We start from the raw sequence: 25,963 nt of genomic DNA, 5'->3' as shown, positions 1-25,963 counted from the left end.
GTCTGATATCAGGTCCCACACTCTCACCACCCTCAAGGTGAAGATTTTTCTCCCAAGTCCCTTTTTGATTTCATTGGTGGCGGTCATATATTTTCAGCCTCTAGATTTGTATCCCAGCAGAGGTTGCAGAACCTGATAGTCAAAGTACTGAGTGTTGTGCCTGTAGGTCCCAAAATAGCACTGAGATCTTAGAGCCTTATGAGAGAGAGAGAGACAGAGAGAGAGAGAGACAGAGAGAGAGATGCGAGAGACCTTGACACCTCTTCACGTCCTAAATGGATGGCATTGAATAAAAATCAGTGAGTGATCCACATTTTTATCTTGCACAGTGTTTATTGATTTGCAAAGAAAATTTCATAGACCATTACAGAAAATGCAACATTTGGTTTTCTGCAGCCACAGGACTCCACAAAGTCAGGATTTATTTGATTTTTATTTAAAGAAATAATTCCATCCTTCACTTATCATTTACAACCCATACACTTTCAAGATGACACTTTGTTTAAAAGTGAGGCCCCTGTCTGTTTTACAATTGCATCGAGCAGCGCCATTCAGAGACCCTGAGTGATAGCACCACTGTCATCCACATAAAACAGGCTGAGACCTGACTCCCTTCTCATTGCAACAGCAAACACTGCTCAGTACCTCCCACTGAACACACACAGATCCTGACAATTACTTCAATTCAAGAGACACCAGAGAAAAATGAACCAAACTTCCCAAGGCCATTCTAATGAAAATTTAACTCATCCTTTCCCAGTTCAGATCCAATGTAATCCCAGCACATTATGTTCTAAATTTATTTTTCTGGAACTACATTTCTTCCTCTTCAAACCTCTGGGTGTAACACAAAAGAAATATTCTGCAGATATTTAATTTCAATTTATCCCAGCCATTTCGTATTCATTAAGGGACAAATTATCATTACCGATATGTGATTTCTCCCCCTCTCCTTCCCCAAACACTTCCAGTTGGTTCTCCACCGTACCCTGTGCTCAGGGGATCCTTCCTGCCCACTTACTACGAGGAAATTCTGGTGGAACAAACTTAATCCAATCTTCTCTTGAACATTGGTGGAACTCCCATCCTCAATTAGACAAGTAAAATGAAGAAAGTAGAACTCTTGCTGCGTTATGGTATTAGGCTTATCATTTGCCTGTTATTTTGTCTTGTATCAATTAGTCTAGCAATAAGCGGGAATGCAGAATCAAGGTTATTAAAACTACAGCTAAAGAATTTCATTTTTTTCTCTCCAGCTTCTTGTTACTCTACGGAAACAGCTTTATTGCATGGCTTTCAATATTTCTGCCACGTTGGGTCGGTCAGTTGGGTTGGCGCTCGGATGGAAGAAAATGATGGTCCCTTGTTGATTCAAACCAAAGTCACCACCAAGCTGTTGGGAAAAAGTAAAGAATAAAGTCCCCTCTTGTACCCCATGTAGAAACAACTTGGCGGATGGCGGAGGCTCAGTGGTGCCTGTCAATCTTAAATACAACAAAAAAGCGCTCCCACAGGATTGCACTGGACTCTCTGCCTAGATTTTCACATGAACCCACTGTTGACTCACTCAGTGCTTACAGATGAGCCATGACTGGCACTGACATCCTTCGTGAAGGACTGAGAGCAGATGTGAAGGACTGAGAGCAGATGAAGCTAATACACTCTACATGCTCTGTGCCTGTTGATCACAGTTGGCCACAAGAGGAATAAAAGTGGAAGACCAAACTGACACCAAGTTCTCAATAAAGGTTGGAGCCCATGGTATCATTTTGCAAATGCCGATTTAGAATACCAGTGGCATTCAGGGGAGTGGGGCAGAGGTGTGAATACTGGTTGGTTAATAATAGGTGCTGAACTTACCTGGTGCGGATCATCAGAAATGCTTTGATTTTTTTTTGGTAAGGTCCGATTGCTGACTATTTGCTCGGCGTAATAAGTAACCACATCGATATTCCAGACCTTTTGAATGGATACTCCCAATCCAAATGCATGGTACAACTGGAAAAGAAACAGACAAGGTTATGCACTACACCCGTTTTGACTCCGTGTCTTGTCCACGTTCTGTACACGTGCTTTTAGTTAGTATCTTTAACTTCCTGTTCAAATCTATCCATGGTCTCGTTCCTTCCCCATCTCTGTGCTCCTGAGTCCAGGCCATTTTCTTCACCCTATCATTGGCTCCTCTGGAACTCTCTCCTTTTCCATCAGCCTCTCCTCACTGCTCTTAAAACCCTTTCCTTTGATCAAACTTGCTAGTATCACCTCAGTGTCACCATTTTGGCAGGAACACTCCTGGGAACTGTGCTGAGATGTTTACACTAATTTAAAGGATTGGTGAATCTGTAGTCCTCTCCACCCAAGGGCAGGGAGTAATCTGTAGAGGTGAAAATAAGTTAAATCCAGCAGGTCATAACTTAAATCCAGGGAGCTCCCCATCAGTTCCCTGACTAATTGGTTTCAGCTCCACTTTTCTGACCCTTTCAGGATATTCTGAATGAATATGGATCAGGAACCATCTTTATCAGGGTATACAAGGAAAAACGCCCTGAATTTGCAATAGTTTATTAACATTATGGTGGGTCAGATTTCTTAATTACACTTATATACTGTGATGGGCAAGAGTTGTCAATAGAAGTCCAGAACATATTTTATTATCCCCGAGCTTTTCTCCTGTGCTTCTGCTCTCCTTTCTCTCTGTCTCTCAGGCAGTACCTCGGGGTGAGGAAGATTTGCTTCCGTTCCACTTCTGAGGGATCTGAAGTGGCTGATCAGGTCAATGTGGGATCTGCACACATTGCCATGGCTGGGGCAGGAGGTGCTCGAGAGATCGGGTGGGTAACTTGGAAAGCCACGGACTTCCCTCTCTTCACCAGACTTCTGTACCCTCCTAACAAAGACACTCGGAATGCTCACTGCCTTCCTGAGTGCTTAGTCTCCATTTTGGGCTGGGGATTCCCACAAGTTGAAGAGGCTCTTACATTTTCTCAAGGAGGCTTTGAGAAAATACAAGAGCTCTCTTCGTCCTCTTGTTAATCTCTTGCTGTGATGGAGTTTGGAGTGGAGGGCTAGTTAGGGGATTCACATGGAGTCGGGCATGCAGGCAATCTGGCCCATGAAGCCGGACAGGTGTAATTAGAGTCTCGATGCAGGGGATGTTGGCCTGGGACAGGATCCTGATATTGGTTCAGTGAATTTTGGAGGAAAACCGTTGGTGGTAGCTCTCCAGTGCTTTGACGCTCTTACTATAGGTGGCCCACGTCTCTGAAGTGGGCCGGAGGGTGGGGATCTCTGCTGCCTGGCAGACGATGAGCTTTGTGATCTCAAGCATTTTTCTTCAGCTGTGCCACTGTACCAGAGGCGCCAGTGAATTTGATATCTGCCGTCATTGAGAAGTTGTCCCTGAGATATGGGAAGTGATCTACACTGGTTGTGGACCTTTATCTTCAGGGGGTGGGGTTGCAGTGTTGTTCAATGGGGTTAATTTATTGGAGGACTCTTGTTTTAAGTATGTCTAACGCAAAGCCTATTCTCTTGCACACTTCAGTCAATAATGAGTTGGAGCTTGGCGTCTATGCAAGTTTCATCTGCACAATGTAGATCAATGACTGAGGTTGGACTGCTCCAGAACCAAGGTCAGAGCTTCCCACTTATCCTGTAGATTAGTTCCACTGCAGTGGAGAGTTTGAGATAAGGTGCAGCCTTGCAGGCAGAAAGATTGAGAAAAAGGGGCTGGAGAGACGACACAGCCTGTTTGCAATGTGTACTGGGATTAAGTCTGTGAGAACCTGTTGGTTAGAATTATAGCTTGTGTGCACCATGTAGCTGATATAGAATGGAGATGAATTTCTGAGGACAGCCATAATTGAGAAAGTTCCCCTTGGCTGACAGAGTTCAAGACTTTTGTAAGGTCAGAAAATGAGATGTTTAGAATTACGAAGAGTAAAGGGAAACTATTTCCACTGGCGAAAGGGTACATAACCAGATGACACAGAATTAAGATAATTAACAAAAGGACCACAGCAGAAGGTGAAGGGGATTTATTTTTACATATATAGCAAGTTGTTAAGATTTGGAATGCATGCCCTGATCTGGAGGTGCAGACAGATTCTAATTCAGAAGCGAGTTAGTTAAATACCAAAAATGAAGGAATTTGTAGGGCAATGGGAAAAGATCAGGGAGTGGGGGACAATTTGGAAAACACTTTCGAAGAGCTGGCACAGGCAAAGTGGGTCAATGACCTTCTTCCCTGCTGTAAGGTTCCTTTGTAACCGGGTTAGGATCACCATATATATTTGGGGATCCAACTAAAACACTACGAAGTGTGAATCACCTGCCGACTGGGATCCAGCAACATGTCATAGGGACATTTGGTCTCCTGAAGCCACTGAACAGCTCCATCCCGACACCCAAACGAGATCAGCAAGACCTTCAGGGGCACAGCATCAAGGCAGCTCTGTGTAAAACACAACACCAACAATGAAACCTTCGATAAAGTCAACAACAAAAGCACCTTGAAACAAAAAGTTCACAGGACTGATAAGAAGGTATTAATACAAGTGATCAAACTTAGGGGTTGACTTTAAAGAGTGCCTTAGAGGAGGGGATAATTCCAGAACCAAGGGCCCATCTAACTGAAGGCACAGCTGCCATTGCTGATGCAAGTTGAATCAGGAATGTGTACCTCTACCTATGTTGGCTCTCAGTCTGGCAATACCTCGACTGGGGTGAAAACAACTTACAGTTCTTATTGATATAGTTGTATTTCTAACACAGCATCTGCCACTTTCTTACCAGTACACCGTACCAGTCTGGTTTTAGCTTTGACTTTGATTATAACGTACTCCAATTTATCTGTGGCCTCTTCCCATCTCCCTACACCCCAGCATTTTTGTGTTCAACCAATTATGGAGCCTTGATTGATCTCAGATTTAATTGTTTCTCCATTGGTAGCTGTGCCTTCAACCACCTGGGCCAAGCCCTGGAATTTACTCTCACAACCCTTCCATATGGTTAACTTTCTTCATTTCTTAAAACCCACCCACAACCAAGCTTTTGCTTCCCTGATCAAGCATCTCCTTTTGGAGATGCAAGAGACTGCATTCTGGAGCATTAAACAAATGCTGGAGGGACTCAGCAGGTCAGGCAGCATCTGTGGAAGGAAATGGACAGTCGACATTTCGGGTTGTGACCCTTCACCTGAACTACTACCTCCTTTTGTCTGACCAAGGGCCTGTGAAGAGCCTTCATTGCTACACCAACCATGCTGTGGCAAAGTGACCTGATATTTATTACCACTCTGCTTCAGGTGAGTCACTTCTTCACTTTGGTTTCTTCTGCCACCTAATTAAACTGAACATTCATCGAAGGTCTTACACAACATGTCGCAATGGAAACTTGCTTTCTGCAAGTAAACAAGGGGCACTGAAGGAGCAACTTTAATTGGTAACTGTTGCCAACGTACGCTCAATGAGGAATTATTTCAGCTGGGAGAACTGAAAAGCAACTTGGATTTTTTGGATATCACCTGCGCACTGATAACCCCTTTTCCTAGCTCACTTTAAGATCAAACTGAGCCCAGACAGCTGCCCCTGTCCACACATTAGCCAGTCCCCAGTGACTGCAGTTCCTTCAGTATGAGGTGACTTGGATTAAAGGTGTGATGTATATGAGGGAATAACTAGCACACCACAGCCTGCCTCTGTTAGGAATATCCACAGAACTTAACCGTGCTCGCTCTTTACTTGATCTAAAGAATTCAACGGGGAGGCTCCAAGGGATGGGATTTGTACCTGTTGTGCCTGTAGCTGTACCAGGTGATCTCGTCACGGTAGTCAGGCAAAATGCCTCAGCAAGACCAGCAGCAACTTCTGACCTTGCAGGAACTCTTTGAGTTGAACTTCTCTGAAAAGGAAACCAGAATGAGGAGAAGCTACAAGCCCAGCCTGGTTCACCCATTGAACACTGAGCTTCTACTTATTCAATGGGAATTCATGTTGCAAAAAAACATCACACTTATATGACAGAGGGCCTCAGGGGAGGAGTTGGGGAGACGATCAATGACAGGGTGGAGGGACTAAAGAGATGGGCTGATGGGAGTGTTAGAACTAATTGGAAAGGTGTGATTAAAGGGCTAGTAAATGGGAGGCTTCAGAGGGCTGAATGGCCTATTCACATTTGCGATTGCTCTAGTATTGTTTTGAATATTCAGTGCTCCTCAACAACTAACTAATCCCAAGATACTGGAATCTGCTGGAAGAACTCAGCGGGTCGAGCAGCATCTGTGGGAGGAAAGGGACTGTTGATGTTCCTGAGGACTGAGGCAGGGTTTCGACCTGAAACGTCGACAGTTCTCTTCCTCCCATAGATGTTGCTCAACCCACTGAGTTCTTCCAGCAGATTGCTTGTTGCAACTACTCAAACTGCCAAGTTACAAAAGAGATCATTAGGTAGCTAATGGAGTGGCTTTCCTGGAGCTATATCCGGGATTTTCATCTCACGACATTAAGTTTGTGCAATCATTTACCTTTCACTTCTTACATCAGTGAACACCAGGCACCCAGGGACCTGTGCGCCCAATCTCAGCTGGGCCTGGAAAGAGTTAGCCTTCATTTGACTATCAATATCACCAAGGAAATTGTTCCACTCCACCTAGGATTCAGAGAGATGATAATCAATATGAGAAGAGATTACTGAATGGAAAATAAATTACTACCCTCAGTTCAGATTTATCTTTGTTAGAATTCCCTCTGGGCCACAAATTTTCAGTCACAGGATTGAATTTGTTACCCAGTCTATCAGCACACGGATCGTGATAGTGCTGGAGCAGTGACAAATGCTGCTCGGCAGACTCGCCCACATCCCAAGAACAGAAAACCATTCAAAGCAAACAGCTGAGCAGATGGTCTGGAGGGTCAACCATGTGGTGGATTTCAATTGGCGCACCACAGGTCAACACTGGCAGTCAGAAAGCCAGAGGACAGCACAGGATGGCCACAAGAAACCAAGTAAGAAAGATCAAACTAGTCGTTATTGGCAGCCAACATCACAACATTGACTGCAGGGTGAGAGAGGAACTTTGCAAGGTCCGGGTGGTTAATTCCTTCACTTCATTTGTCACTGCAATCGCCAATAGCTGTTATATGGTGGGATGGGCTGGTTTACAAATTTATTGTTCGTGGAAACAAACTTGTACTAATGCTAAACCTGGCCGGCAGAATCCAGGCAATCTATGGACTCTACGCCCATTCCCCCAATCAGTGGGTGCAATATAAATGCTAACCTGACTGTATAAAGTGGTTCTATTCTTGGCAGTGGCACTTGAAAGAAACTCAGGTTGAACCAAAGGTCAAGTGGAAGGAGGTGCAGTGCAATTTTAACCTAAACTGCCTCTAGGTAAATCAGCAGGAACAGCTACAAAACTGAATTCAGCCCCTTCACCCAACTTTTGTTCTCCAGTGAAGTCGATCTAAGCTCAGGCATGGAAAACATATTCCAGGCAGCTGGAAGCATTTCTCTCCCAGTGAGTTAGGTGAACATAGCTGAGACATTTCTGACATATCTGGTGAGCTGGTTATATGGAAAAGAAGTGCACTCAACATACAAATTATAACTTAAAAACCAAAGCAGAACTACCTCAAACTCCAGCAAGTCTTCCACCTGATCCCGTACAGAGGCAGAGCTGTCGATACAAAATAGTTGTACAGTTTTAGCTGACTGGTGTCCAATGCATTGTTGAACTTATTCCTTTCCCACTCCACGCTTACATAGGTCTCAGCAGATTAAAGGGTCATCATTTAGAGATGTTTAATGTGAAATGGGGGGGGGGGGTTGCTGGGAGGGGAAGAAAAAGAGAGAGAGAGAGAGAATAAAATTAAACAAAATTAGTTTCTCTGGTGGGACAGTCCAATGTAAGGAGACAAATCCTTTAAAAAAGCCGGGCCATTCAAGGCAGATCTTAGGAATCACTTCTTCAAGTGAAGTGTGGTGGATATGTGGGTCTCTCCCTCCAAACAGCTGCTGAGGTTGCAGTTCAAATAAAAATGTGGAACCCAACGTTGATACTTCGAGTACTGAGAGTTATGGAACCAAGGCAGGTGGAAGGAAGTAAGATGCAGGTCAGCCACAATCTATCTGGATTTTGGAAGTGCCTTGAGAATCTGAATGACCCCTTGTTGCTGTAAGAGAAGATATAGGAGCAGAATCAGGCCATTCGGCCCATCAATTCTGCTCCACCATTCAATCATGGCTGATTTTTTTTTCAACCCCGCTTTCTCCCTGTAACCCTTAATCCCATTACCAATCAAGAAGCTATGAATCTCTGCCTTAAGTACACCCAATGACTTGGCCTCCCTCTGTGGCAACGAATTCCACAGATTCACCAGTCTTTGGCTGAAGAAATTCCTCAAATCAGTTTTAAAGGGACATCCCTTTATTCTGAGGCTGTGCCCTCGGATCCTATATTCCCAGCTGTCCTCGTAGAAACAAAACACATTTCAACACCCAGAGGTTTACACGAAAAAGTTTAACTGCTCATCTCTTGAGCTACTTACTGGTAAAACTTCTTGAACAGATCTTCGGCATCACTTCTCTTCCGCAGACACAAACTTTAATAAGGAAGAAAAATGTCTTGGTTAGCTCTAATAGAAAAATATCCAGAGGTGTTTTATTTAATCTATTGAGGTTTATATTAGATAGTTTAACTCAGACACTCAATAACTTTGCCTCATTTGGGTTTTGTAGTTTACACAGCATGACAGTAAAGGTACAACTATGGACTAACACGGACCTTGACAAACTGCTCAAACGTGACGGGTGTAGCTCAATGGGTAGCACACTCACCTCTCAAGTCAGAAGGTTGTGGGTTCAATTCCTAATCTAGAGGCAAGCAATCTATGATGATGCAGATCAAAGATGTAAGAAGTGGACTGCAATGCAATTTCTTGCATGCAAGAAATCTGACTCCAGTTTTGCAAAGGGCTATGGAACGTGCCTGGATTACTGCATTAGGTTTTGCTACTTATTAAGAATATACTTGCTTTACGGAGGAGCAGGGATGAGTAGCAGAGAGTAGAGTAAATAAATTCTTAACATTACTACTCTTCAAAAGGTACTGCATTAGTTTAGAACTTCCTTAGATTGTGAAGGGTACAACAGTAAATATGTCTTTCTTTGTAATCCTTGGAGTCAATGAGAGGCGATCTCATTGAAATATATGGAGCTTGACAAGGTAGATGGTGGAAGGTTTTTCCTCTGACAATGGAGTCTAGAACAAGGGATTGCAGCCTTAAAAACAAAGGGGATTTGCCACTTGGGACTGAGGTAAGAATAGATTCCTTTAGTGAGGGGTTGTGAATCTTTGGGATTCGGTACCAAGAGGCTTCAGGAGTTGAGCTATTCAGAGACTGATGGATTTCTGGATACGAGGAGAAGCTGGGAAAATAAGAACAGAAAAATCAAAGAAAATAAGGTAGGAGAGTTAAAGAAAATGCAGTTATAAATTAGGAATTGGCTTGCATGTAGAAAGCAGAGGGTTGTGGTGGAAGGAGTGCCCTCGGATTGGAAGGCAGTGACTAGTGGTGTCCCGCAGGGATCGGTTCTGGGACCTCTACTTTTTGTGATATTTATAGATGACTTAGATGAGGGGGTGGAGGGCTGGGTTAGTAAGTTTGCAGACGACACTAAGATAGGCGGTGTTGTGGATAGTGTGGAGGGCTGTCAGAGCTTACAGAGGGATATTGATAGGATGCAGAGCTGGGCTGACAAGTGGCAGATGGAGTTCAATCCGGAGAAGTGTGAGGTGGTACACTTGGAAGGACAAACTCCAGGGCAGAGTACAGGGTAAACGGCAAGGTACTTGGCAGTGTGGAGGAGCAGAGGGATCTGGGGGTTCATATTCACAGTTCATTGAAAGTTGCCTCACAGGTGGAAAGAGCAGTTAAGAAGGCCAATGGGATGTTGGCTTTCATAAGTCGCGGGATTGAGTTTAAGAGCCGCGAGGTGATGATGCAGCTTTACAAAACACTAGTTAGGCCACACTTAGAGTACTGTGTTCAGTTCTGGTCGCCTCATTATAGGAAGGATGTGGAGGCATTGGAGAGGGTGCAGAGGAGATTTACCGGGATGCTGCCTGGATTGGAGAGTATTGAATATGAGGAGAGGCTTAAGGTGCTAGGGCTTTATTCACTGGAAAGGAGGAGGATGAGAGGAGACATGATAGAGGTATATAAAATATTGAGAGGAATAGATAGAGTAGACAGTCAGCGCCTCCTTCCCAGGGCACCAGTGCTCAAGACGAGAGGTCATGGCTTTAAGGTTATGGGTGGGAGGTTCAGGGGAGATGTCAGAGGGAGGTTTTTCACCCAGAGAGTGGTTGGTGCATGGAATGCACTGCCTGGGGTGGTGGTGGAGGCAGATAGATTGAACAGGTTCAAGAGCTTGTTGGATAGGCATTTGGAGGAATGTGAGATAGAGGGATATGCGGGAGGAAGGGGTTAGGTAGTGTGAGGGTGGTCTGATGGACGGCACAACATGGTGGGCCGAAGGGCCGTGTTTTGTGCTGTATGGTTCTATTGGTATAAGATCAGCCATGATCTTAGTTAATGGTACATCTGGCTAGAAAGCGTGGTTGGCCCTCTCCTGCTGTTTAAGTTCCTCTGACACATTAAAGTAAGACCCTCTCTGTCCTCTCAACTGAAATAAAGGATCCCGTGGTACTGTTTTGAATAAGAGCATGGAATTCTGGTTGGTGTATCTGTCAGTGGAGCAGATTGCCTGCGCACCATACCAATGCTGTTTGTGGAAATTTGCCATGCAGATCTTGGCTCTTGCATTTCCTGCATTATGACCATTTTTATATTACATTCCAAGCAAGACAAGCACTATCAAAAGATGGGGATTTTATTTACCTTTCTTCAGAGTTCACCTTTGATACAAGGGAACTGACTTTGTTACTTACTTGTTGAAAAAGTTAGCATACAGCGGAATCAGTCCAGCCAAACAGCCTATCTTCTGGGAGACAAACTCTTGGACCATATCTGGAAAACAAATGCCATACAAACGCAGCCCTCAGTAACGGAAGTTCAGAAAGATTTGGGTAGCTTTATGTGGGATTAAAAATTAGCAACAGTGTCACCTGACTAAGGCAAGGAATATTCAGCCTGACTACTTCCAACCAAGTTAGTTCTAAGATCTCATAAATTTGGTCACTTCTTTCAAAAGTAAAACTGGCTGAACTGTGAAAACGAATGTACATGGTGTGGGAGAGCTGGCTGGCACTTTGGGGTGTCCATTAGGTGGAGCTTTCTTTCTCTCTGCTCCGCAGCTCTTCAATCCCCACGACAGTCACCATGCTTCAGATTTCCTAGTCATCTGTAAAGCAGTGAAACCGATCCACACTGGCCCAGGAGCTGGGGGGGGGGGGGGAGGGGGGGGGGTGTGGAAGGGGGGAAGGGGTTAGGGGGAGGAGTGAGAGGAGGGGGGGGGGGGGAGAGGGGTGAAGGGATAAGAAGAGGGGGTGGAGGGGGAAGAGGGGTTGAGAGGGAAGGGAGGGGGAAGAGGGGGAGGTGGTAAGAGGGGAGGGGAAGAGGGGAGGGGGAGGGGGAGGGAGGGGAGGGGGGGAGGGGGAAGAGGGGAGGGGAAGAGGGGAAGAGGGGAGGGGAAGAGGGGAGGGGGGAGGGGGAAGAGGGGAGGGGGGGAGGGGGGCATAGAGGGGAGGGGGAAGAGGGGAGGGGGAAGAGGGCATGGGTTGGGTGGAAGGGGAGGAGGGGTGAGGGAGAGGAGAGGGGGAAGAGGGGAGGGGGAAGAGGGGAGGGGGAAGAGGGGAGGGGAAGAGGGGAGGGGGAGGGGAGGGGGAGAGGGGGGGAGGGGGAGAGGGGAGGGGGAAGAGGGGAGGGGGAAGAGGGGAGGGGAGGGGAAGAGGGGAGGGGGAAGAGGGGAGGGGGAAGAGGGGAGGGGGAAGAGGGCAGGGGTGGGTGGGAAGAGGGAGGAGGTGGTGAGGGGGAGGAGGGGTGAGGGAGAGGAGGGGAGAGAGGGGGACGGGATTGAGGGGGAGGAGGAGGAGGGGGGGGAGGAGGAGGAGGGGGAGGAGGGGGGAGGAGGTGGGAAAGAGGTGAGTAGGAGGGGGGAGGGGAGGGAAGGTTCGCGGGCTTACCCTGTCCCTCGACGTGTTGCTGCAAGCGCCGGCCGCAGGTTACACCAGCTCCCTCCCCTCTCCCGGGAGTCGCCACCTGCGCTACTCTCCTCCCTCGCCGCCACCAGGATCCTCCGGCCGGCTTGCGACAGCTCCCCGAGAGCCCGCAGCAGCTGCTCCTCTCCCGGTGCCGGGACACGCTCCTCCATCGCTGCTCCCCGGCTCGCACTTCCGCGCCGAGTGTGAGGGAGGAGACTTGTGGGGGGGGTGGGGGGAGGTGAGGAGGGTGCCTGGGGAGGGCAGGGGGCGGTGCCCGGGCAGGGCAGGGGGCGGTGCCCGGAGACCAGGTGCCCAGGGAGGGCGGGGGTCCGGTGTCCGGGCCCGGGGAGGGCAGAGGGCGGGGGGCCCGGGGAGGGCGGGAGTCCGGGATGGAGGTCTCGGGTGCCCGGGCCCAGGGGGCAGGGGTCCAGTGCCCAGGCCCGGGGGGGGGGGGTGGTTTCCCAGGGAGGGCAGGGGTCCCGGGGAGGGCAGTGGTCCGGGGAGGGAGGAGCGGTCCAAGACTTGCTCCGCCTGTGGGGGTGGCGATCTCCACCGAGCCAGGTGAAACACCCCTTACTATGCAGTTTGTTTCCCTGATTTTTATTTATATATAATATTCATTTGGGGACCCGGGCATCCCTGCCAAGGCCAGCAGTTATTGCCCACCCCCAGTTGCCCTTGAGGAAGTGGGGTTGTGCCTCCTTGTTGAACCACTGTCTCCATCTGGTGCAGGTGCTCCTGTAGTAGTGCAGGGGAGGGAGTTCCAGGATAAAGACCCGGTGACCAGCAATATCCTTCCAGTTCGGGGTGGTGTGTGACATGGAAGGGAATCTGCTGCTGGTGGTGTTGCTATGCACCTACTGCCCTTGTTCTACTTGGTGGTAGAGGTCAGGGGTTGGGGGGGGGGGGTGGGTTCTACCGCACATGGGTAACCGCAGTGTAGGTGGTACACACCACAGCCACTATGGCATCCTATCAAACAGGCTGTTTAGTCCTGCAATGGTTTCAAACTTCTTGAGGCACATCAGAATTTTTTTGGTATTTATTTGGTATTTGGTATTTATTTGGCTATTCCAGAACCAATTGCATCTCTAACCAAGTTCCAGCAATTTATCATGGGGGAGGGGGGGGGGACGTTACAAACAATGCCCACCCCTTATAAACAACAAAATCTGCACTTTCCACTCCACTCAGAATATCCTTCAATTCCCTTATTATCCAGCTTAACAACAGATCATTCTTTGAATTCCAGAGATTTAGCTCATCTCCACTCCCAGTAAACAATTCTGAGATCCAAGGCAACTTATGAAAAATATAATTGCAGGTATTTAGTCACACATGCTCTCTGAGAGAGAGAGAGAGAGAGTGTGTGTGTGTGTTTGCGCGCCCACACGCACACGTGTTTGCGTGCGTGACTGCAGCCAAATTCTGGGCTTTTAGGTACAGGCTCCACTATGTGCATGGGCACTCAATATCAGTACTCTGCATTGGTAAACCCAAGCCTCCACTCTCAGAGGTTTTGGTGATTAAACTTGACAAATGCTCCTGTACGTGCTGATTCCTCATTCTGAAAATGGGCCTTAATTTTAGACTCCCTGGCAAGGGAGCACAGAACCTTCATGTCAAGTTTATTTATTGTTACCTCCCATTCTACTCACTGCCTTTTGTAGGTCGAACTATTGCAGGAGTTAGTCTAATGATCTGTTCGTCCTCTGAGTATCTCTTGAGGTATGAAAACCGAAACCGTTTACAGGAATCCAACTGTGGTCTCACCAAAGTCCTGTACAGATGCAAAAAGGCTTCCTCTTTCATATATGCCCACTTCCTACAATAATTATCCCTCTTCCCAATTGCTTGCTGTACTTAGTTCTCAATTACAGAACACCCAAATCTGTCTGGTTGCTAAACATTTGTCTCAGTACTTAGATATTCTGTTTTCTATACTTAATACCAAAATGACTAATGTCCCCACTTAAATATATCCCTTTCCAGATTCTTAGTAACTTCCTCATGGCATCCCATCTCACCTAGCTTTGGAATACAGAAGTGAGCACTCCTTAGGACCCAGCTGTATTCAGAGTACAGATACATTTAGTGTGTAGATCAGTGATGTAATCTTTACATTTTATTTTAACGTTACAGTATTTACTTGCAAAACATGTATACAAAACCTATTGATTCATTGACATCCATATTTCTTGGATTTCAGATACTTTTGGATTATGGATATTTAGACTGAAGATTAGCTTACAAGAAAATGTGCATATATGTTATACCTGGTCCCTTCATCTGTCATCAATGTAGATTGTAAATAGTTGAAACCCAGTGGTGATCTTTGTGACACGTACTGGTGACTACCTGAAAGTAATCAATTTGTTCATACTGGTTTTCTCTCCTTTAACTAATGTTTTGCCCAAACTATTTGCACCTTCATTTTAAACATTTAGTACGATACCTTATCCAGACTTTGACAATTCAGGTTCAGCATCCACTGGTTTCCCTCTCAACTACACTGCTTGCTACATCTTCAAAAACAACTGTGTCAAATGTAGTTTTCCCTTCATAAAACCACTGACTCAGATAATACATTTGATTACACAAAGTGCTCAGTTGTCTAACTCCTCATAATGGATTCCAGCATTTTCCAAATAACCAAGCTCAGGTTATCTGGACTGTGGTTTGTGGATTCCCTCGTATCCCTCCTTGCTTGAATAGGAGTGTTGCAACATTCTGATCCATTGGGCAAGATCACCACCAGGGGCTCCATCTGTTTTAGAACCATGAAGCTAGTCACCTGCTCCACATTTGTATTTTTTTTCTGGTAGCTTTGCATTTAGTTCCTCACTTGTAAACACGTACACCCCCTATTTCTGCTACATTTTGCCTTCTGTGAGGATAGATGCAAATATTTGGTAAATCTAGCACTTCCTTAATGTGCCATTGCAATCTCACCTGCCTTAGTCACTAAAGATTTACATCTTCCATTTTAAATACTTGTAGAAAGCATTATTATCATTTGTAATATTTCTGGCATGTTACTGTTGTATTCTAGTTTCTAAAACTTTCCTAATCCTGTGCTTTTTCTAGTCTTTTATCATAGATATATTTTTTGATTTAATATTGTTCAATGAGAACAGACTAATTGTAATTTGGTAGTTAAGGCACCTTGAGGGAAGAGTGATCACATAAATTTTATATAAAGATGTAACAATTTTGTTCATATTGCAAATAGGGTCATAAGTCTAAACTACGAATGTATAAGGCCTAAATTGGTTATGGTAGACTGGGAAGTGTCATTGAAAGACACAAGAATAAACAAGCTGTGGGTATTGTTTAAATGATTCATATGTAGCTAATAAAGACATTTCTTTAAGGATTAAAATCCCAAAAGGAAGTGGTTCAGCCATGAATATCAAGGAAACTCAATGACAATATTAGAACTCAGGAAAAGACTTAAAATCTATCCCTGGCCCAACACATTGATGCAATCACAAAGAAGGCATGCCAATGGCTCTATTCATTAGGAGTTTGAGGAGATTTAAAACATCACCAAAGACTCTTGCAAATTCCTACAGACAAATATGGTGGAGAGCATTCTGACTGGTCACATCACAGCCTGGTATGGAGGCTCCAATGTGCAGGATCAAAAGATGCTGCAGAGAGTTGTAGACTCAGCCAGCTCCATCATGGGCTCAACCCACCATCGAGGACATTGGTTTATTATTGTCACTTGTACTGAGGTACACTGAAAAAATCGTCTTGCATACCGTTCGTATAGAGCAATTCATTACACAGTACATTGAGGTAGTACAGGGTAAAACAGGAACAGAATACAGAGTAATTCTTAGTGACAAAGAATTTAAATTTAAAAGAGTAGAACGATTATAGGAGTAATGAGTAGATCTGCAGAGAGCAGCTTGCAACGAGTCACCACGCTCCGGCGCCATCTTGATAGGATCTTCAATAGGTGGTGTCTCAAGAAGGTGGTATCCATCACTAAGGACCCTCACCATCCGAGCCATGTCTTCTTCTCGTTACTACCATCAGGGAGGAGGAACAAAAGCCTGAAGGCACATGCTCAACATTTTAGGAACAGCTTCTTCCCCTCCGCCATCCTATTTCTGAACAATCCATGAACACTACCTCATTATTCCTCTTTTGCACTATTTATTTTATTTGTAACTTATAGTAATTTTTGTCTTGCACTGTACCGCTGCTGCAAAACAACAAATTTCATGACATATGTCAGTGATTATATATCTGATTCTGATATTATGTTACCAAAAGGAGCAATAGGCTTGAAGATTTCAGAATTCTGAATTTTTCCCCAATGGAGGACCAAGGCGTCGAACAGGATAGTCATCTGACAAGGGATAGAAATAAAGAACTCTGAAAGCATCCATTAACACAAAAAGGAAAAAGAATAACAAAAGTTAATATGGGGCCTTTTACATAGATTTGGGAGAAAACGTACTTCAGAATAAGGAAATGGAAGAGAAATTAAACAACCAGTGTGTCCATTTTCACAGAAGGCAACACAGAAATAGTAGTGCACATCCCTCCCCACCATTGGGAGTATCTCCAGGAGGCGCAGCCTCAAGAAGGCAACATCTATCATCAAAGATCCCCACCATCCGGGCCGTGCCATCTTCTCGCTACCATCGGGCAGGAGGTACAGAAGCCTTAAGTCCTACACCACCAGGTTCAGGAACAGCTACTTCCCTTCAACCATTCAATTCTTGAAACAACCAGCACAACCCTAATCACTACCTCAGTAACAGTAACACTGTTGACCACTTTGCACTACAATGGATTTTGGTTATTTTTTGGTTCTAGTTGTGTTCTTCCTTGCACAATTCTTGTATAATTTATGTACGAGTTATGTTTAATTTGCTTTTTTTCTGAATGTTGTGCCTCTAATGCTGCTGCAAGTAAATTTTTCATTGCACCTGTGTACACATGTACTTGTGCATATAACAATAAACTCAACTTGACATATATCAATGCTGATATAGCTATAACGGACCACTCTCTCCGTGACTCCCTAGTTCACTCCTCCCGCTCCCACCCTGGGAACTTACCACTGCCGCCGCCATAGGTGCAACACCTGCCCCTACACCACCTCCATCCAGGGACCCAAACAGTCCTTTCAGGTGAGACAGAGATTCACCTGCACCTCCCCTGATATCATCTACTGCATTCAGTGCTCCAAGTGTGGCCTCCTCTACATTGGTGAGACCAAACGCAGACTAGGTGACTGTTTCGCAGAACACCTGCGCTCCGTCCGTAACCACGACCTGCATCTCCCCGTTGCCAGTCACTTCAACTCCCCCTCCCACACTATCACTGATATGTCGGTCCTCGGCCTCCTCCACTGTCAGGAGAATTCCAAGTGCAAACCTCATTCTCTGTCTTGAAACCTTGCAGCCTGAACATTGAATTCTCCCACTTTAGGTAATCCCCCACCCCACACACCTTGCTTCTCTTCTGCCCTTTCCTAGCTTTTTTTTAAATCTTTCCCCCCCACTATCCTTACCTTTGACCCACCCCCCAGTGGATCTGCTCTCCCCTCCTCCCTCGCACCTGCCTATCACTGTCCCTTACCTGCATCTACCCATCACCACCCTGTGCCCACCCCACCTCCCCTCCTTTGTCCACCTATCACTGCTCTGCTTTTCCCTCCTATATACTGGACTTCCCCTTTTCCTATCTTCAGTCCTGAAGGGTCCTGACCCGAAACGTTGACCGCTGATTTTCTCCACGGATGCTGCCTGGCCTGCTGAGTTCCTCCAGCATCTTCGTGTTTTTCATCTAGATTCCAGCATCTGCAGTCCTTTGTTTCTCTGATACAGCTATGTTACAAGGATGAGGGCAGGATCTTCAAGCTTTGAGTACATGAAGGCAGGGATATAGTTTTATCAATCTTCCTCTTCATTCCATACATCAGTAACATCAAAAGGAACAAATCCATAAGTCGGCACAGGAAGACCACTTCACAATATTTGACTACCTTTTTTGCAGAGAATGAAGATCAGGCACAAGGGCAAAAAAGTGCACTTGAAGACACTAATATAGGTCCAGCTAAGGATTGAAATAAACAGAGTTAAAGGTTCAGTTTGTTTTTCTCTTTAGTTCAATGAATGCACTCTGTACTAACTCAATGTAACGGCACTGTGTAATGAATTCACCTGTATGATCAGTATGCAAGACAAGTTTTTCACTGTAGCTCGGTACAAGTGACAATAATAAACCAATACATGCTGCTATTCTTTGAAATAGTGTGTGGGATCCTTTGTGCCCACTTGAAGGGGCTAGGAATGACTTGATGTAATGTTTTATCCAAAAGATATCACACCCAATATAACAGAAAACTCAACTGGTGTCATTTTTACATCTAGTGTGGGAACACAAAACCTTCTCATTCAGCTGATGAGAAAGCTTTGCTTCATCCTAACTCAGGTTGACAGGATTCTTAAGAAAAAAATAACTTCATTCTGAAACAGTGAAAGAATTTATTTTTAATTATTTTATTTTTATTCCAGTTTCTCTCATCATATAAACAATGTTAGTGCCGGCCGTAGCACGTACTCCAGTGATGCTGACCTCTCATACAACTGAATGCAATGATATTCTTACTCTACTAGTTCCAGAACAGCAGTGGGCTGTTCAGTGCCTTTCCCAGCTCAATGCAGATCTGTATTGTGGTTCCATTTACCTACAATAAATCAGCTATCAACAACAGATTGTTAGTGCAGACATGCTCTAACCCATTCACTTTAAATATAAAGTTTCAATTCCTAATACAAGTTCTTCTGGCAGTGAGCTCAAGTATGAAACACTGATTGTTACTGAATTTCATCTCTAGCTTCTTGGAGGCAGAAGTCACACATCAAGGTGAAAAGAAACACAATCAAGATTAATATAGAAGAGTTTTTCTAAATATGGTTCTTTCAAACTGGACATCATTCTTTTCAGCCAATGTTACTCAGCTCCCAACACTTATTTTAAATACACTTCTTGTAACAATGAGTTTTCTCCCCCCTTTAAGCTCCCACACAAAAAGTTGCTGAATAAAGTTCAACAATATGGAATTGGAGATAATGGATTGAGATTTGCTTAACAGGTGGAAAACAAAAAAAGGAGGAATAAATGGGTTCTCCTGATGTTGGCAGGCTGTGACAAATAGAATGCTGCAGGGATTAGTTATTGCCTTACTATTCACTTCAACAGTTTGGTCAAGGGGGAATGTTGGTATTGATGAGGATGCAGAGGCATCAAGTGGTTATACGTAGGTTAAAAGGAAGTGGGAAACATCACAGCAGATGGAGTATGTGGGGAAACTTGAGATTATCCAATACAGTAAAAAAAAGATAAATGCTGAGTATTTTTGTTTTAAATGGTAAGAGGCTGGGAGATGCTGATGTTTAAAGGACCAGGGTGTCCTTGTACACAAGTCACTGAAAGCCAACGTGCAGATACTGCAGACAGCTAGGAAGGCAAATGATGCTTTGGCTTTCAATGCAAAAGGATGAGTTCAAGAGTGTCTGAATCAAAAGGCAGTCCTGGAAAATTGTGTACAGCTTTGGTCTCCTTTCTCAATGATATACTTGCAACAGACGATTACCATGAAGATTCACAAGACTGTTTTTGAAGATGGTAGGTCTGTAATGCAAGGGGACACTGTAGGCAAGGCCTTATTCTCTAGAGCAACAGTTTTCTCACTTTTTCTAGGTAAACCAAAATGGTTTGTTCATGTATCCCAACAACAATAATTAGTTAACTATAAATAACTTTTGTTGATGCTCTCCATTCATTTTGGTTGCACCTTAAAGGCAGAGTCACAAGAACATGATATTTCATGTATATTTTCACTGTTACGCACACGTATGGAGACAGAAGCAGGACGTGCAATTCTCACCCCAGCCTTTCCCAGGCCTCTCTCCCCAGTGTTCTTCAATCCTACCTGTTCTAACTCAGTGGGACTCAATACTGACCCATCCCTGGTCTGCGTTTCTTGTTTTGTATAAACAATAAGCAACCACTGCTTTGAAAAACACTGTTGGTGTTTAGAATAAGAGAGGACCTCACTGAAACATCTAAAGTTCTTACAGAGACTGACAAGATAGCTGAGGAAGGTTGTTTTCCCTGGTTGACGAGACTAGAAGTTAGTCTTAAAACAAGGCTGTGTAGGATTGAGATGAGGAGAAGTTTCCTCACTCTTAGCGAATCTTTGGAATTTTCTGAGGGGTTGTGGAGCATCCATCATTGACTGTATTAAAAACAGAGATTGGTGGATTCCTAGATTTCAAAGGAATCAAGGGTTACTGGGACATGGCAAAAGTGTAACCATCCACAAAGAGATAATGGAATAAGTGATTGAAAATTCAAATCTCTGGGGTAAAATTTAAAAGAAAATGAGATGTACTTCAGTCCACTGGCCCTGGCTCCATATTTAAGCTGCAATTCTAAACCTGCCACAAGTGGTAGATCACAGTTTCACTTAATTCACCAAGCGCTAACTGATCATACAACAGATCCTTAAAAAGCATGGATTATTCATTAATCGGGGCAGCTGTTCAGTTCAAGAGCAAGGACAAACTTCTGTAGTCAACACATCCAGATAAACGAGAGCAAAACAGTTCAGCTCTTAAATTGTTAACCAAAGAACCCAGCAGTCTTCATCTGCTTATTTCTGGAACCGAGTACAAAAAAAACAGAAACTAACTGAACACTATAGATCATTAGAATATAAATGATTGAAACAAATTACAAAGGCAGTTCATTAATTTGTTACAAGGGAAATAATACTTATACTTAACCCATTCTATTCTACTCACAATTCTATTAACTCCCCCAGATTCCACCTACACAATTTACAGTGGCTAATTGATCCACCAATCTGCACGTCTTTGTGATGCGGGAGAAACCCACAGAATCATAAGGAGAACATTGGAACTCCACACAGGCAGCACTGGAGGTCAGGACTGAATCCAGGTAGCCGGAGCTGTGAGGCAGCAGCTATATCAGCTGGCACCACTGAAAACCCCCATCTGTTCTGTAACATTCTACAATTCTATGAAACTCAAATACACTACCAGCCAAAATTACTTGAAATGATTTCCTTCAGCAGTACTGTACATATCCAGTGACAGTTGCAGAAAGAATTTAAATCTTTGGATTTGATTTCAAATGCAATATCTCAAAAAGATTTCCTGCATCCTGAACAGCACTAGCTCATTAAACTTTTGCAGACACTTTTTAAAGCAACTTCTCACCAACTCCTCCCACTCCAATTTACACCAAATTTTTGACCATTAATCTCCTGACCCCTACCAGTCCTTGAAGCACGCAAAGAAATACCCCAGCCCCCAAAGCAAAAATGTGGCATGCTGGAAAAATAACCCAAATAAGTTCCAAAATGAAAATAAAAACAACTTGGCTTTGTGAATGTGGTACAGTGAAGTCCAATCATTTCTGTAGGACTAAGGCAGAGAGTTAGAATTAGGACACATTCACAGTAGAAGATCACCACAATGTGAAGCAGTTTTCAAGCCATTAAGCTGACGTAAATAAAAAAAGATCTCAAATTGGCCCAAAGAATAACTACAAGTACATTTGAGATTCAATTGTTGGAGTATAGGGAGCAGAACGCCTAATTTATGCACTGCAAGACCATACAAAAAGCAATGTGATGGATATCAGTTCTTGTGGCGTTGGCTCAGAGTATTTGGGCTAACTTTACTGTTCTTTGAAAAGTACTAGGTGACCTCTGGTATTCAACAGAGTATGTAGATGGCGACCTTTGCTTAAAGTCTCAATTGAAAGATATTACCTCCAACAGGATGGCATTCCCAATACAGCACTACCAGTCTTATGTCCTCCCAAAGCAAGTCTTTTCCAATGTTAGGGCAAATTTGCACCGTACAGCAGCATTACCACGTAGCAACCTCGAAAATCCTACAAGCTGTAATGCTGACACACTCTGAAGACCCATAAAGCTCCCTCAAAATAGTTAAACCCAAAGAACTTCATGGAAGTGTAGATGGACAAAAATAAATGCTGAGCTTAAGATGATATTGAATTAAGGCGGCATTTAAACTTGAGGACTATAAAGATGAAACCACCTTCAAATTCTATTTCTATTGCACCACCAACATTATCAAACTAAAACCAAAGCACCAAGTCACAACATTAAGGCAGGTGACCAAATGTTTAGTCAATGGAACAGCATTTTTAAAGTGTATTTGGGAGATAAAAAGGAAAATGTTTTTTTTGGGGGGGGGGGGGGGTGTGAAATCCAGAGATTTGGCTCTTGGACGCCAAAGGCAAAAATGGAGATTTCTCTTCTACGCAAATCCAGGTATTGTCATTAAATTTCTTTTACTAATGAAATATAACCAGACAAAAACAATAGTATTTACAAAGTAGGTGCTGCTGTAATTGACAACTAGCAGGTGATATAATGTCCTGTTCATAACGTGAGATAACTTAAGATTGCCCCCCAGTCACAGCTAGTGTTAAATAAGAAATATACAGAAAGCGCGCCAGTGGCTGTGTAGGGGATACCTGCAATAAGTACTCAGATGTTCACACAAAGGAATTGGTGCTCTCTGGATTGACACGAATAATTCGGGAGCCATTGCGAAGATCTTGGAGCTGCTTGGCCGGTGTTCCAACTCCCTCCTCAAACCGTCTCTCCACCACCGGGAGGACCGTCTCGTAAAGAAAGGAGACATTGTCGCGAATGAAAACCTTCTTCTCTGGGTCCTGCTCGCAGCGCAGGCTGTAGTCAACGTGTTGTACCGCCACCAGGATGATCTCTTGGAGGCTCTCCAACAGAACCATGTGCAGCTCAGGGAAGTAGAGCTTCAATCCTTCCTCCAAGAAGGCCATCAGCTGCTTGGTGAAGGCCACGATGGTGTAGCTGAGGTTCACCCAGCAATCGTCGCCCGTGTACTGGTCGAAGTTGGTGATGCCACTGCCCTTCATCTCCTCCTTCAGCTTTGTCAGGGCCTCGGGGGTCATCAGGTTCATCCTTCTCCACATCTCCTCCGAGTTGCGGTGCTTGGTGGCCTCCATGATGATGCCCTTGTAGCTGTGGAGGGCGGCCTTGATGTCCTTGACCAGCAGCGCCTGCAGGGTGAAGGTGAGGTCCAGGCCGATCTCGCTCAGCTTGCTGCAGTGCTCCTTGGCCACCTCCACGCACTCGGCCGTGGTGGCCAGGCTCTCCTTGCTGTCGAACACCTGCTTGCTGAAGGCGTCCACGAAGAGGCGGGTGGCCGAGCGCGACCACACCACGAAGGCCGAGTAGCAGCCGCTGTCGCCGGCGAAGTCCATCTGGAACTCGCGGGCCGTGTCCAGCAGGCCGGTGAAGAAGATGTGGCAGAGCTTATGGATGTAGAGCAGGGTGGCGCCCTCGATGCGCAGCTGGCGGATGGCGGTGTGCACGGCGGCCGCCCGGTTCTTCAGGAACAGCTCACACGCCTTGGTGGACTGGCCGAGGCGGATGAGCTGCGAGACGGCGCGCCGGGTGGCCCGCGGGCCGCCTCGCAGCGAGCGCCCGGGCGACAGCTCGTACACCAGCACGTCGGTCAGCCGCCTCACCCGCTGCTCCACCCGGCCCCTCAGCTGCCGCACCCCGGGCTGCCCGTCGGCTCCCGTCAGGTAGGCCGACAGCTTGTCCAGCAGATCCACGGCGCCCTCGAAGTCCCGCTGGGCGATGCAGACGTCCAGGTCCTCGGGCAGCTCTTGGATCCAGTCCAGGGTGAGGTCCCGCGGCTCCTCCTCGGCCTCCTCCTCGAACGGGTTGGACGGCAGGGGCCTCCTCCGCTGCTGCTCCTCCTCCGCCGCCTCCTGGGCCGCCGCCAGCCGCAGGGCCTCGGCCTTCTCCAGCTCCCGGCGCTCGCTCAGCGCCTTGTCCTTCTTGGTCTGGTCCAGGATCTCCAGCCACTCCTTCTTCACCTTGGCGTTCTCGGCCTGGAAGACGCGGGTGTCGGGGAACATCAGCACCTTGAACATGTCGCGCATCGGGCCCGCGTCCTTCACGTTCACCACCGCGAAGCTGTCCAGCTGGTAGACGGCGTCGAAGCGGTAGCGGAGGGCGCCGGCGCCGCGGCGGCCCGGCAGCCAGGCGGCCACCAGCAGGCAGTCGCTGAGGAGGAAGGCGTGCACCCGCCGCAGCTGAGCGCCGCTCTCCGGGTCGCACTCCAGCAGGTCGCCGTTGTAGACGAGGGAGCGGCCGGGCGCCTGCAGCAGCTCCTGGCAGCCTTCCACCTTCTGCAGCAGCGGCGTCAGCGTCCGCTGCCGGTGCTCCTCCGCCTGCCGGGGGGGCAGCAGCGAGGCGTCGGGCGGCGGCGAGGGGGAGGAGGAGGAGGAGGCGGCGGAGGCCGCAGCCCCGGGCTGGAGGTGCTGCTCCCGGTCGGCGGCCAGCAGCAGCTGGGTCAGGCCGTCCATGATGCCCTTCTGCTCGGTGAGGATGTGGCTGAGCTGGTACATCTCGCCCTCCAGGTAGGAGATCTCCCGCGCCGTCTCGATGAACTGCCGGTAGTTCTTGTACACGTTCTTCTTCAGGTTCTGCGCCGTCTCGTCGGCCAGGCTCTGGATGCGGTGCCGGTGCTCCTGCAGGTCGCGGTCGCCGTCCGACTGCTGCGACAGCTGCTTGACGTAGAGGGCCGGGTCGAAGCGCGGGGCCTCCAGCTGGCGCCGCAGCTTGCCGGCGCCGTCGGCCGCCATCCCCCGCCGCCGGGGTAGGTGGTGGTGGGGGGTGTGGATGAGGGAGAACTAACGGCGAGGCCTTCGGTTCCCGGGCAGCGGGCCCCGTCCCTCCACTTCCCCTCAGCCCCCGCTAACTGACAGCTCCACCCGATTGGCAGCTGATGGTTAATCCCGCCTCCTTTCCTTGTCCCAATTGGTCAGTAGGAATCCATCGCTCCACTATTGGTTGATTTGGCTTGGCGGCTCGCCCAATTAGCATCCTGTCTGCCTTGTCGTTTGGGCGTTGTCCCACCCTTCCTGGTTTTTGATTGGTCCTTTCGCTTTGGTTATCGTGCCCCATTGATCCGATGGGGTCTATCGCCGTCACGTGGTACAGGCGGGATTCGGCGCATGCGCAATGGCGGAGGACGGAGGGATGGAGGGAGATCTGCTGCTGGCTCTCCAGCTCCAGGCGGCCTGGGAGGCGGAGGACGCCGGCGGCGACCACCCGAGGCCGGCGCAGCCCCAGGCCCCGCTCTCGGTGGTGGATGAGTCGTGGGAATTGATCGACCCGAACCCGGACCTGCGCGGCCTCTTCCTTCAGTTCAACGACATGTTCTTCTGGGGTCTGCTGGCGGGGGTGGAGGTGCGCTGGAGCCCGCGGATGACGCTGTGAGTGGGGCCGGGGGTCTGGGGCCGGAGCGGGGGCCAGGGGTGGCGGTGCGCTGGAGCCCGCGGATGACGCTGTGAGTGGGGCCGGAGCGGGGGCCAGGGGTGGCGGTGCGCTGGAGCCCGCGGATGACGCCGTGAATGGGGCTGGCCGTCCGCACCCTGGTCATCGGCGACGGTGGCGGGGAAGGCCCCATCGTCAGTGATCCCTCCCCTACCTCGACCCTTCCCCTTCATCTCCCCCCCCCCACCACCGCCCGTCACCCTTCGTCTCCCCCCCCCCACCGCCCGTCACCCTTCATCTTCCACCCCCCTCCCCCACCGCCCGTCACCCTTCATCTTCCACCCCCTCCCCCACCGCCCCGTCACCCTTCCATCTTCCACCCCCCCTCCCCCACCGCCCGTCACCCTTCATCTTCCACCCCCCCTCCCCCA

General features: G+C 47.2%; 2 protein-coding genes across 3 annotated transcripts; both read right to left on the bottom strand.

The window, feature by feature from the left end:
* Positions 1-319: 319 nt before the first annotated feature.
* On the bottom strand, positions 320-12,695 carry selenol (selenoprotein L). The gene is made up of 9 exons (XM_052024550.1): positions 12,225-12,695; positions 10,955-11,033; positions 8,550-8,603; positions 7,633-7,678; positions 6,524-6,648; positions 5,790-5,901; positions 4,331-4,453; positions 1,861-1,998; positions 320-1,393 (listed from the first exon to the last, which is right to left on the bottom strand). The coding sequence occupies exons 1-6, from the start codon at positions 12,334-12,336 to the stop codon at positions 5,832-5,834; spliced, it is 486 nt and encodes a 161-aa protein (XP_051880510.1). The 5' UTR covers positions 12,337-12,695; the 3' UTR covers positions 320-1,393; positions 1,861-1,998; positions 4,331-4,453; positions 5,790-5,831.
* Positions 12,696-18,230: 5,535 nt separating this feature from the next.
* exoc8 (exocyst complex component 8) lies at positions 18,231-25,026 on the bottom strand. Of its 2 annotated transcripts, none has more exons than XM_052024539.1 (2): positions 22,733-25,026; positions 18,231-18,247 (listed from the first exon to the last, which is right to left on the bottom strand). In XM_052024539.1, the coding sequence occupies exon 1, from the start codon at positions 24,896-24,898 to the stop codon at positions 22,754-22,756; it is 2,145 nt and encodes a 714-aa protein (XP_051880499.1). In that variant the 5' UTR covers positions 24,899-25,026; the 3' UTR covers positions 18,231-18,247; positions 22,733-22,753. The 2 variants fall into 2 exon arrangements, with proteins under 2 accessions (XP_051880499.1, XP_051880498.1); XM_052024538.1 differs by lacking the exon at positions 18,231-18,247 and adding an exon at positions 18,684-18,895.
* Positions 25,027-25,963: the final 937 nt, after the last annotated feature.

This window comes from Pristis pectinata, chromosome 10 (genome assembly GCF_009764475.1).
Source record: "Pristis pectinata isolate sPriPec2 chromosome 10, sPriPec2.1.pri, whole genome shotgun sequence".
Taxonomy (NCBI): domain Eukaryota; kingdom Metazoa; phylum Chordata; class Chondrichthyes; order Rhinopristiformes; family Pristidae; genus Pristis; species Pristis pectinata.
This window is presented reverse-complemented; position numbering and strand designations above follow the sequence as displayed.

Excerpts from the sequence above, each read along its gene's own strand:
- selenol (XM_052024550.1), bottom strand. The coding sequence starts at position 12,336 with ATGGAGGAGCGTGTCCCGGCACCGGGAGAGGAGCAGCTGCTGCGGGCT. Across the intron at positions 8,604-10,954 it reads TATGCTAACTTTTTCAACAA|TTTGTGTCTGCGGAAGAGAA; the intron begins GTAAGTAACAAA and ends TCCTTATTAAAG. Across the intron at positions 6,649-7,632 it reads AAGACTTGCTGGAGTTTGAG|GTGGAGTGGAACAATTTCCT; the intron begins GTAGTTCTGCTT and ends TCTGAATCCTAG.
- exoc8 (XM_052024539.1), bottom strand. The coding sequence starts at position 24,898 with ATGGCGGCCGACGGCGCCGGCAAGCTGCGGCGCCAGCTGGAGGCCCCG.